General features: G+C 43.1%; 1 protein-coding gene across 9 annotated transcripts in view; it reads right to left on the bottom strand.

The window, feature by feature from the left end:
* Positions 1–12,909, bottom strand: part of PTPRE (protein tyrosine phosphatase receptor type E) — a 99,899-nt gene that overhangs the window by 18,046 nt on the left and 68,944 nt on the right. For 8 of the 9 annotated variants that reach the window (XM_083844489.1, XM_083844491.1, XM_083844495.1 and 5 more), the window contains 9 exons: positions 12,742–12,844; positions 12,379–12,452; positions 10,803–10,939; positions 6,367–6,457; positions 5,529–5,605; positions 5,366–5,402; positions 4,773–4,870; positions 3,117–3,236; positions 1,752–1,912 (listed from right to left, as the gene is read on the bottom strand). In XM_083844489.1, the coding sequence (XP_083700615.1) occupies positions 1,752–1,912; positions 3,117–3,236; positions 4,773–4,870; positions 5,366–5,402; positions 5,529–5,605; positions 6,367–6,457; positions 10,803–10,939; positions 12,379–12,452; positions 12,742–12,844 (898 nt within the window). Of the gene's footprint in view, positions 1–1,751; positions 1,913–3,116; positions 3,237–4,772; positions 4,871–5,365; positions 5,403–5,528; positions 5,606–6,366; positions 6,458–10,802; positions 10,940–12,378; positions 12,453–12,542; positions 12,698–12,741; positions 12,845–12,909 lie in introns of those variants that run through there. The other variant, XM_083844497.1, reaches the window with a different exon arrangement.

The raw sequence follows: 12,909 nt of genomic DNA, 5'->3' as shown, positions 1-12,909 counted from the left end.
ACTCCACCTCGAGCCCTACTTTCTTGACCCACGCTTTACGGAGATTTTCCTCCTCCTGACGTGTCCCGGAGGCCACCTCTGGCCGTGCTGTGCTCCCCTCAGCTCGCACTGGCCCTCTGCCACCCACCCGCTGGGCTCACACCCCAGGGCCCCTCTCTCGTCCCTCGCACGTGGGCGCCCACGTCCCCTCTGCCTGCAGTCAGCTCCCTGCAGACCAACATCCAATTCAGTATGACAAAAATGTGTTTTGGCGGAAATTGCCAATTCCCCTCCCATTATTTTACCTCCTGCTCTTTACTTCCAAATGCCAAATTAGCCTTTTATTATCCTTCAAAAACCTCTGACTGAGCAGTTTTTACTCAGAATGACTGGATGATATTTTTGTAAAAGCTCCCCCCAAAACGCACGGTTACTCACTATCGATGAGTTTCCCTTTCCTCTTCCCAACAATTCAATCGTGTCATATCCTGCCTGTAGCGGAAATTAAGTGTCACCTTCCTCATTCGTTACTTCTAAAGCAGGCCAAAGCGCCACATAAGCCCCCGCCTGGCATGTAGTGCAGTTACTGCATGCTGCTGGACCAGTATATTTAAATATAAAATATCTCATTGAAAGTTTGCAGAGATTTATCTTTACTTTCTCTCTACTTTTCTTGATTAAATTAAACACAGAACTTCCTCCCGGTTCAAAATAAAGCTCAAACCCAGTATTAGTCTCTACAGAACATCACAGCTGAAGGCTGAAAAAATATAGTGGGTTTCTCAAACGAAAGGTTACGTGAGGCCACTCAAGTCTTGTTCCTTCTGAGGCTTTTCTTTAAGACTCTTATGTATGACACATGGGCGTGAAGATAAATTCAAGCATGGCAAGGCCTGCGTGGAAACAAAAAAACAAGAGGCTGGCTGGGCAAGACAACCATGCTCTTCCCAGTGCACAGGGAGTCCTCAAGGACTCTCGGAGTATTTCTAGATGTCCAGCAATAGTAAAAGAAAAGAAAGAAATACATGAATCTATCTACAACCCTTTCCTTGAAAACAAAACCCAGGAAGACAAAGCTGCTATTCTTTTCTTTTTACTCTAACCTCGCTCGATATGATAATTGTTCCTAAAAAGACACTTCTTGCTCATTTGTAACATTACAGTTGCTACAGAGATTGTAATTATTCCTTTAAAAATGATTTTTTGATTGTGGTTTCATTAACATTTAATTTCAAACACCTTAGCACAAACTTTTAACAGCAGCAAGTTCATGTGTTTGCGACTGAATGAGTGGGATTATGTTCTGCTTCAGTATGTAGTACATTTCTTAAATTGCAGCATTTCAATCTCTTAAATGCAAGCCTTTATTTCAAAGTTTCTAGGCATTTAATGGACAATTTACATAGCAAACTAATTTTATTGTGGGAAAAGTGGAGGATGAATTCTCAGAGGAGCATTTAGTGGCAAAGGTCACAGATTTGTATGACAAGTCTGTTTTTCTGACAAAGAACATATTTATACCAAAGATCACCCATGGATAAAACAAAACCTTCTGTCTGAGTATTAAAGCGACAGCAAAGACCTATCTTTTGAAACTGTTCTTACCCCTGGCTCTAAAAAGCTTAGCATAGTCTTGACCTTTATATGCATATGTACACATGCGTGCACAAAAAACCTCATAGCCTATTAGCAGAAAATAAACATTCAGCCTAAATATTCCACGTGTAACCCCAGGCCAAACTAATGGAATGGTTTGAAGAGTGCAAACCTACCTGCAGTGAACCACTACTGGCCCAGCATGGGCAGGATTCAACGTTTTGACTTTCTTCAGGAATTTCAGCATCCCAATAGGTGTGAAAGGCACTCCGAAATCAGGCCAGCTGGTGAAGTGAAGCTGTGTGACAAGCCTCAGTGCTTTACAACCGTCATGCAGCTGCAGGGAACACGCAGACTCTGAGTTTGACATCTCATTTTCCATGCCGAGATTTATAAACAAACTCCCCTGATTATGACTTGTATTCCTGCAACACCTGGATCCTGACTCAAGGATTAGACACTTAAAGCATATGTACAATATAAACACGGAGTAGAATTAGCATATATTCCTAAAACGCATGTTTGCAGAGAAAAATGGAATAATCCCAAGTTACGGTATGTGAATAAGATTCACAATTTATGCAAATAATGGATCAAACCTCAAGCCCTTTTTCTCTTATAAAATCCTCATGACACTTCTTTTAGCAACTTCACATGAAACTCAGCAAATTCACTCTAAACATTGAAGACCTGCATCACTATGAGGTGCCAAATGCCAACTTTAGCAAACTGCTTTATCATGAAAAGCTGAAAGATGGGGATAAACATTTCACATCAACGCATTAGAGGACAGCTATGAGTATTATCCACTGCTTCATGTAGCCTGTGTTGACTATCAGCACTCTGTATCATACATGAAAAATAAAATGAAAGTAGTTGTATACGGCTGTACACAGCTTATAAGCTCTCACTAGACATACTACCTAAAATAAATATTATGATGCGATCTGAAGACTTCAATCTGCATTGGACTGTAATTGCATTACAAACACAACAACCCCCTTTGAGGGGTGAGGATCTTTAGAAGCTTGTCCCTGTAAGAGGCAACACACTGTGGATGTGCACGCAGTCATCCCCTCTGTCTCTCTTGTGACCTAAAGCTTTAATTGTGCTGAAGACCAAGGTTACGGCAGAAGCCAAGCTGTAATGCTGTCTGACTTCGGCCAGCCGGTATCCACAGACCGCTCCAAATGCCCACCTATATTCAAATTTACTCATTTATCTATCTATACAATTTGTCCCCAAAAGTTCAACACTCTGCTCCTCTTCTCTTTCCTTGATAATCAAAATGAATGAGTCGCTGTGGCACTTGGCTACAGGCAAGAAGAAACCTGAGCGGAGCCTACTGCAATTCATTAAACGGCCGTGGCCGCAATGCATGCTGCCACACAGAGCCCACCAGCCGGCCCAGATGCGGCACAGCACCCTTCTTGATTTGCAAATGTTTAACCTACTTTCCGAATCCATTTGATTTTAATTCGACATTGCAACAGTTTGCTTTAACAGTTCAAATGAACGCAGAGAGGAGCACTGTTACTGACCGACTGAACGCAGAACTTGCGAATGGTGTAGTCCACGAGAACGATGCAATCTTCCACCGACACGCGGATGTTCCCGTAAGTCCAGCACCCCTGATCAGGCCAATACTGATAGCATTTCTCCTGTACAAACACACCGTGCGTTTTGTAACACTGAATCTGACTTCACTGCTGGTCACACACAAAACAAGGAAGGTATTTGAAAACTGTGCACAGAAGTACACGTTAGAGTATGCGGAGTTAGTCATCTGACAGAAGACAGCTTTAGCACTTTGCCAGTGCTATCGATGATTAAATTTATGCAGAGAAGGGTGTGAAAAGCTTTGAAGCTGTTTTTTAAACTATCCAGATCTAAACCACACTGGGAGGGGAGGAGTAGGGGGGGGCTTTCTGATGATAGAGAGAGAACTTTGATGTCTTGACCCTTTATTTTTAAGCTTTGGGTGTAGTCAGTGAGAAATGTGAGGGAGTCCTCACGTAGGAGTCATCAGGAACATCGAGTTTTAACAGCTTAACGATTCTGGCTTCTCAGACTGGAAACAAGCTCTTCTTACAGACTGCTTTGCTGTTTAAGAGCTCGGTCAAGCAATGCTACAATTACAGCAAAATAAAGCAGAAGTACCACGGTGAACAGGCAAAGAAGGAGAGCCTTTCCTCATCACTGCTGTGAGATGAGAGTACCTGAATTATCTTCTCTTTCTTGTTTTAAATAAATAAATAAACACAACACAAATCCACTTATGAAGGCCAGCGTGCCATTTCCCCCAAGCCACGCGCAGCCCACCGCCCTCCCAGGGCAGGTGCCGCTGTCACCACCACAGCACGGCTGGCAGGAGAGGTCGCCTCTGAGCAGCACAACAGGCACCAGCAATCTGCTGCTCCGTGCCCGCTTTGCCTCCTGGCTTTCACAGCTACCAGGTAAACGGGGTTTGCTTCTGGGGTGCGTGGTTTGGAGGACTTTAGGTATTTATACAACAAGGCTGTAGCACAAACGGCGTAGCAAACTGTCCCCCAGAAGAAAAAAAATGACTACTTCAGCATCTCTTGTCAAAGTCTCTCGTGATGGTGCACTTCCTTAATGTTTTGACTTAGCTTCTAAAATCTGCGAGGCAGGAGAGAAGTTAAATGTTTGAAGCTCGCTGCGTCTCGGTGCTCAGCCAATACGCACGGAAAGTCTCACGCAACAGGAGGAGCACCGCGCGCCGGGGGAATGTGGGAACAGGAAGCAGCAGAAAGCTGCTCACAAGAAAGCAGCCTTGTTTTTCAATTGTTGCGTGCATGCCCCAGAAAGGATTTTGAAACATAATACTCAGAATACAAATGAATAGCGTTTTTCTCTTCATTTCTAAGCAAAACCACCCACAAGTGCAGTCCTATGCTGACAAAAAACAAAGGCACAAGAATGTGCCTTTGGCTATGGGCTACGCAGGACAAAATCAGCTATCAGAATTTCGTCCTCAACATCTACTAGCATAAATTTGTACTTTGGGAAATTAAAAGTACATTTACTCTCAGGCGCTCAGATGAGCTTTTAGCTCCTTTTCAGGGCTGGAAAAGGAAGTGGTCAGATACACGGCTGGCCAGGTGCTGAGCAGCCGCAGCTACTTTTGGATCACAGCTTTGGTAGAGACATCCTCTGTCACGCTGAAAGCTCCTTACCTCTTTCCTTTCTTTCAAGTTTGTTAACATGACGATAACTGCAGACTTCTGCTCCCATATCATCCGCCAGAAGTCATTGACCGTTTCTTGCTTGGGTCCTGCACGCAGAACACAGCTCTGCTCAGCAGATGAGCCAAAGACCAGCAGCACCACGGGACGCGCCAACACCCCCTGCGCTGGGTGCCCACCCAGCGCTGTTTACTACCAACTACTCGTGCTTTGACCCATACTGCTTATTTCTTAAAAACAGTAACAATAATATTTAAAAAATAATAATAAAAGAAAAAAAAAAGTCCTATTTTCTTTTACAGAATTATTTTTCCTCACCCAAACACCCAGATGAGAAAAAAGAAGAGAGCAACAAAGTGGAGATGGAAGCGGAGAAAGGCAATGCTCCAAGCTAAGAGCAGTACCTGCAGGTTGAAAGGCAGTGGGTGCCCTCATGCTCACTTCACTTTCATTTACAGTCTAACCTTTAAAGCTCACCTCACATTTGGCCACCATCTGAACCCGAAAATAACCTTTATAAAACTTCTAAAATTAAATACGTTCAGCCATAAAATGCACATAATAGAGAGATGAGAATGAATTACCTTGTGCTGCTATAAATTTATTCTTTTCTTTATAACCCTATGGAAATAAATATCATAGAGTTAAAAAATGAAATGTCAGTGTGTGCTGGCAGAAAAATGCCTTTTTAATATTAATTTACAGTAAAAGTTAGCAGTTTGGCTAGCAGTGGAAAACTGAACTTACATCTATATATGATGCATTAATGTAGTCTGAAGGTGGGACTCCATCTATTTGGGACAAAATCACTCTGGAATGATCATCTGGGGGGAAAAAAAAAAAAAAGCATTACAAGCACATTTGCATTTGAATCAGCCTTCAGTATGTTACTTCCTTACAAATATCGGGACAGGCTTAGCATCAGCTGCCTCCTAAACCGCAGGCTGGACCCCAGCTGGCTCAGAGGTGCTCTGCTCTGTTCCAGCTAAACCCTGTGGACACCACGAGTGGGTTTTGGTGGTCCTCCACCTCCTCGTGCCAGAGCCTGGGAATGGGGACTGTACTTGCATGCTGCAAAGCGCAGCACTTTCATTAGGGTCTGTGGCTGCGAGAGCCAGACCTGGAGGAGGACATCGCTGCCCAAGGGAGCTGCGGGGGCCCTGCTGAGCTCAGCAGCAGCTGCGGGCTGTCCCCAGCTCTCACTAAGAAACTTCCTCCACAGAAGTCTTGCTTTGTCCTCACACTTGAGGGTTCCTGGGACCGCATCTCTAGAACAGTGGAAGCCCAGACTTCACTCTTTTATTTAAACACTGAAATACCAGTTTGACATATAATCGTTAGGCAGAACACCAACTGTTACAGGTTTTATATCGCAACACCTGATAAGCGTTATAAAAAAACATAACCTAAGATGATCAACGGCTAGGCATGCCACAGCAAAATAAACAGGTTTTACAGAGATATGGAGAACACCTGTGACCAGTGAAATTATGTTACTTGAGCATTTTCAGCAAGTGAACACCACCACCATGCTCAATGCCAGACAGATAAAGCGTCTGATTTAGAAGAAAAGGTAACGTCTTACATGGAAGGATGTTAGGGTATCTGTTTTTCTCCCTGTTTTCTTCCTTATTTGCCATTTCAAATGTTCCCTGCACATATCCAGGTGTTAATGACTGAAAAAAGATACAAAGAGTCAACGTGTTATAAAATAGCTAACTGCTGACTGCACACAGCATAGGAAAAATCTGCATTTCTACATAATGCCTCTCATCCAACAGAACTAAACATATTTTATTTTTTCCAAAAAAATAACTTTCATTACTCTAAAACAGGAAACCATGTCCTGGCAGATTTCACTGCAGAAAACGAGTTCAGCAGTTTTGAAAAATAAGTAATTTTTCCACCAGAAATCACAGTTATTTAGAAGACTGTTAAAATCTGAGCTGCTGCTTTAAGACGCCATCTGCCATCATGATTCATAGCGCCGTGACCCAGCCATGCGGATGCATCGCTCTGTCAAGCTCTGCTCCAATAGCTACTTTTAGCAATAGCAGTTGGTTCAATAACAGAAACAGAGTTTGATTGTTAATAGCTCAGCGCCGAGAACATTAAATATCAATCGTCTTGTCCAGATCTACAGGTGAGGCTCCAACTCTGGCACAAAGGGAGGAAAAAAATAAATCACAATTCTTTAGTATTGAAGCTCACTGTAAGAGCGCAAGTAAAAATTTTGCTTGTAATCAGCAAGATCTAAGGCTGCAGATAAATTTAGTCAGGCTTAAAAAAAAAGTCTTTCAGAACAATCAAATGAAAAGAAGAAATGAGAAATGGAGAGGAAGACGGTGAAGATAAAAAGGAGGAGGTGCCAGAGGTGGAACTGCTCCATCTCCACAGTCAATGCTGATGGGATACCATCACCAACAGGCCATGGGGGCTTCCCTGCAAGCTGGAGAGATGTGGCTGCTATGGAAAAGGCCCGTGGAAAAACAAGGAATGCTGCTCATCCAGAGACACGGCATGAGACTCGTGTTCCCTGCACTTTGAGATGCCCCGCTCATGACAAAGTGTAAAGGAGCATGGAGGTCCATCGGGTTTGTCACCTTTACCTCCTCAAACAATGCTAGTGTATGTTGGATCACAGTGAGGTAAAACCCCAGCAGTTTGGGAGCACAGAACCTCCTTCTCCCACCCCCTTTCTACCTCCCCCACTTCCCCCAAATCTGCTCAGCCTACTCTGAATCACTTAGGGGAAGGGAAAATTGGGAAATGACTGTATTTTAAGAATTAGCTTAAAGCAACTGTCCCTGCTTGTCTGTCATAAAGCACTGTTTGGACTTTCCCCTTAAAAACAGAAATCAGTGTTGTCAGGGTTACATAGGATAGAAAGGGGGAGGGAGGAAAGGAGGGAGAACCTCACCGACACGGAAAGAACAGCAACTTGCATTTCTGTTTTTTGTTGGTTTTTTTTTCTTTATATCACTTAAACTTGTGAATGTAAGAGAAAGGAGAGAGAAGGTTAAAAAAAAAAAAAAAAAGAAAAAAGAACTACCGGTTAGAAAAGAAAGGTACTTCTAGTAAATTGCCTAATTCCTTATTCAATTGAAACCCGTGCTTTTGCTAATTAAAACTGATCAAAATACAATTACAATTTTAAGAAACAGAAATTGAATTTATGTTTTGCACAACAGTAAATAATTAACACTCATTCTGAAGTTACCTAAAAAAATACCCAATGAAACATCATATTAGTCTTGCATCTTTATGTAAAAAACGCGTGAAAAATAATTATCACTCCACAGTAATCTTTCCAGTCCCTGCTCCTCACTTCTGCAAGGCCACGACACCTCTGTGGACATTTCCTAATGTCACACCGCGCTGCTTAAGGAGTGCTTTGGACCCCACGCAAGGACACAGCCCATTTCAATGGGCTTCACAACCCAACCACCTCCAGAGAGGAAGATGAGATTCAACAAAGATGCACTTGGTCACGTCCTCTCCATCCTCCCACGCATCATGAGGAGCTGATGAGTCTTGGTGGCACTGGGTTGTCTGCCCAGTGGGTACTGGGTCACTGCGATCTTATCTGCTCCCACTTCACAGGAACCCTAAAAAGCTCCACGAAGTGATAGAGCGGTATGACCTACCCAAGCATCAGCACGTTTTCTCATTTTTTTTTTTCACTGCATGAACCACAGGGAAATCTTAAATCAAAATTAAAACTTCAAAAGCAAAAGGTTTTCAGACATTAATCTGAAGATTGAGGCAATGACCTAGCCGTCATACACTTCAACGAACAGCCAGCACATTTTGCATTATGGATAATAAAGAGAGGTAAGACTTATCTGAGGGACCAATACAGGAAGGAATATATTTGTGGTTTTTTGTTTGTTTGTTTTGTTGTGAAGAAAGAAAACACACTTCCTAGTGCCCTATGTTTACACAGGAATCAAATAAAATTAATAAAATGAAGATACCGAGGGTGGGAAACTGCTATTTCAGTGTACAAGTGCAACGTGTGCAATTTAGGGTGGTTTAGGCTTTAAGGGTAAAATCAAAAGCACTGAAGAGCACAATCAGGCCCATAAATCTAACAGAACTGTCCTCAAAAATCCTTTCTATCTGCTGTGCACTGTTTGCCTACCAGTGCTTGCTTTGTTTTACTTTCACTAGAAAAATCCCTCGGGGCCCAACTCCTCTGGGCGGTGCACATGCGCAGCTGCTGCTGGCTCGCAGGAGTGCCAAAACACCAACTTCAGCCCAAATCTGTTTCATTCTCAAGGGAGACCATGTATCTGTGCCCCCCGGGATGTTACAGAGGCCCAGCGAGGTAATCCTGTGGCCGGCCTGTTGGGCTGCCATGGCCTGGTGCCTGGCGGGAGCTGAATTTGGGCCTCTGAAGGAGGGGCTGGCGTGTAGGCCTCGCCGTGCTGGCAGGTCGCGATTCCTCAACCGTTTTCCTTCTTGCATCGCAACAGCAGACTTCTGTTTATCCATTTCCCTGTTTTATGCCATCATATTGATCACTGACGCTCAATTTTCACCTTTCCTTCCCCTCTCAGGCTTGAGCAAGCAGTACATATATGTACGCAAGCAGCCACAGGCAATGTAACGGGGGAAAAAATCAGCACAAAACCCATCAAGCAGACGTTATGTACCATCACCCCCAGCCACTTACAAGCCTGCTCTACACGTGCCTGTTCATTTACAGGTATTGGACCACAGTTTTCAGACTTGGAGCTTGTGTGCAGACAGAAGCTCACCCGCTCGCAGCACGATGCAGAAAACGATCCAAGCAGAGCAGGTTTTAAAATAAAAATAGATTGCTTGTTTCACTCCTGACTGTGGAACATATTAATCAGGAGAGTCAAAATTCACAACTGTGCATCTTGACAAATTAGTTTTCACATTCATTTTGTCGAGTTAGATAAATATCTCCACAACGCTGTGTCTCTTGCAAGGCAAAGAAATTATACCTTTTAAATATAACCATCAAACAAATTGCAGATATAAATATGCTACCAATTAAGAAGGTAACATAACAGACTGTCTAATTAATGCATGCATTGGCTTTGACAACTCTGTATTTGACATTTAATCTACTGCTCTGTGCAACTTGCTTCTGCTGCTAAGGGAAGTGAAGAGAAATAATGAAAGTTTGGTAAAGGCCCATGAAATCATAGGCATGCGAGGGCGGGCTGGCAGTGCCATGTTTCCCCACGGACACCGGCTCTGCAGCAGCTCACCGCAGGCTCTGGTTAAGACTCACTGTCACAACCACACGCAGCTGAAGTTTGGGTTACGTGCAGAAAACAGAATCTCCCTTCTGGCTAAGGCAACACTTCAAAGAGAAACCCTCACAGCTGAGATACTTCATGGAAATGTATCTGCTAGGGCACCAAGACCTACAAAAAGGGAAGTGATGGAAGGATAACAGAGACCAAAAGGTCAAATCACCAAAAAAAACCCCAAACCTCATTAGGGCAATATTACAGGCCACATTCTCTTCTACCCTAAGTACTTCCCATAGAGGTGAGGCACTCACTTGTAAAAATTGCTTCCCCCTATCAACAAGAAAATCAAAGCTAAAGAGATTCTTATTCCACTTTCCTCTCTACCACAGACCTTCTTTAAATGCTAGTGAGTTTATGTATGACAAATTTGGCATCACAGTCTCACACAGCAGTTAACCTTTCAGATTTTGCCACAGGGCAGTGCGACCCGGTGTGCAGAGGGGTAATGCCCAGGACATGAACGCTGAAGCAGAACACCCCCCTCTTCAAATGCCCCAAGCAATGCAATAAAAACAGCATTTCGGCCTCAAAACTGACCCAGACAAAATGAAAAAGTGTTAAAGGACGACAAACTATACCAGCACACTCACATAACACGTGCTAAGGTTCTGAGATACCAGCATCACAACATACAACATTTTTTAACAAATTGTTAACATTTGCAGACATTTTGATTTGCTCCCTATTTTTCACTATGCAGCTGTTCACCCCAAATCTGATGACTTACATTGAACTCCTCCCGGAACAGTTTCCCTTCATCTGCTGATCGGATCCTTATTTCCTCTTCAAGATTTTCTACTGGAATAGGGAAATACTTCTTTGGGCCTGAAGGAGACCTGCTGAGCAGCATCACCCTTTGCTGTTCTGTCAGTTCAAGGAAAATAAATGTTAAAGCCATGCTCAGAGCACACCAATAAATTAATTCAAATTGCAAATTAATTTGTATGTTGGAGGATGTCAAAACATACTCCTGAAACGAGCCTTAAATCAGTGATGAAGCTGCTTTTAAATGAAATAAGAAACCAAAGCCACAGGCCAAGTGACTTCTTCAAGACAAACTCAGCTCAAGTAGAACCACTACTGGTAAAATCAATGGTTTCTGTACTCCCACCAGATTACACTGCGACCAAGTTTTTGTTTAGGAAAGAAGAAGGTTCCCCTTCCTCTGCTGAGGAACAGACAGCAGCCGAGAGCCACTCTGCAGCACAGCAGGGACCGGAGGGACAATTTTTGGTATTTATCTGCAGGAGATACTACTGGATTACTTCACACATAAGGCGAGGGGCACCTGTAGCCTGGTAGACGAGCATGACTTCCAGCAGCCAGGCTCCAAAACTAAACCCTCCCAATGAGTGCATGAACCACTGATGGTGGCACGGAGATACTCCAGAGCAGGTTCAGCTGGGCTTGTGCACAACTGCCGGGACTGAACAGGAAGCACCCGGGGTATATTTAGAAGCCTGACTTTCTTGACTTTTTCTTCCACATTACCTTAACTAAGCCTTCAGTTCAGATGTAGCATTGTGGATTTGACAGAAAGAACCACCGTAACTGGTCCATTTTATTACATTTTCCTCTTTGTCATGGCCACAAAATTTATAAGCAAGAAACTAATGGCTCCTCCACATGTACTACGTCTGAACTTCCTGAGCCCCACCGAGCCACCAGCCCTGGGGGCTCCCTGCTCAGGGAAATAAAAGCAGCACATTCAAAAAAGCCAGGGGAAAACATTTATCAATTCCTGGGAGTACTTTATTTTAGCCCAACTGGCTTACAACACATCCCTATCTCATCCCCTTGCTTGCCTCTGATTATGTGCAGGAACAACTTGCTACTTTCACAAAGAGTTAAGGGCTTTTTTTTTTTTTTTTTTTTTAAGAAGAAATATTAAAATCCTTTCTCCTAATATAATGATCACAGTGCCAGAAACTTGGATCTCAGTCAGCATCCTAATAAAACATTTATAAAGAACCTAAAGAACATTTACAAAGAAGTATTTGCTGCATCACAACATAAAGTGAAAGTTATTTAAAACCAAAAACTGGAAGTTAAGATAGATACAGATAGATATAGATAGATAGATAGACAGACAGACAGACAGAGATAGAGGAATAGATAAGTATGGAACTCTTTTGTTATTTTTGTTTTTACTATTTTCTCTTTATTAATAATCTCAGAATTTACATTATAAAATAAGAGGCAAGCATAATTAACGCTTGAATAATTGAATTCTTGATGAACGACAGAGTGTGTGCATACACACACACAATTCACACAGACAAGGAAAGCAAATTTCTCCTTACCTTGTTCTTCTAAGATTCCATTTGGCATCTTTTTGTCACCGGAGTTCACAACAGCTTTCCGATGTCTTCTGAACCTTAAATACATATTGTATATATAATACACGTTAGTCTGAGAAACTAGGTTTAAAGGTAACATGCTTTATTCCAAATCAGCCTTTACCAACCACGTAAGCCTGGAGAAACTGTTTCTGTTCATCTTCCTGCGAACTGCTACGGCGAGAGCCGCTAGCACCACGGCTCCCTGCCCTGCGCTGTGATGGAGGCTCCTGCCGCACCATGCGCACGCACGCTTTCGTTTCCTCATTAGATCATATCAGAACAAGACTGAACTAGTTCTGCACGCAGAGCTCCGCACAGACGTACCTGAAAAAATAGCCAGCCAACAGAATGAAGATGATGAACACCAGCAGCAGGATCAGCATGGAAGTCAGCAGGTCCTTGTGTAAATTGTTCTCCTCTGTAGAGTCTGCAAAATGAAAGACAGTGAATGTGACACGGTACAGATGCAGACTGCCTCATCCAGCACAGGCA

This window comes from Anser anser (genome assembly GCF_964211835.1).
Source record: "Anser anser genome assembly, chromosome: 7".
Classification (NCBI taxonomy): Eukaryota; Metazoa; Chordata; class Aves; order Anseriformes; family Anatidae; genus Anser; species Anser anser.
The sequence above is the reverse complement of the archived record's forward strand: the minus strand, read 5'-3'. Positions and strand labels throughout refer to the sequence as shown.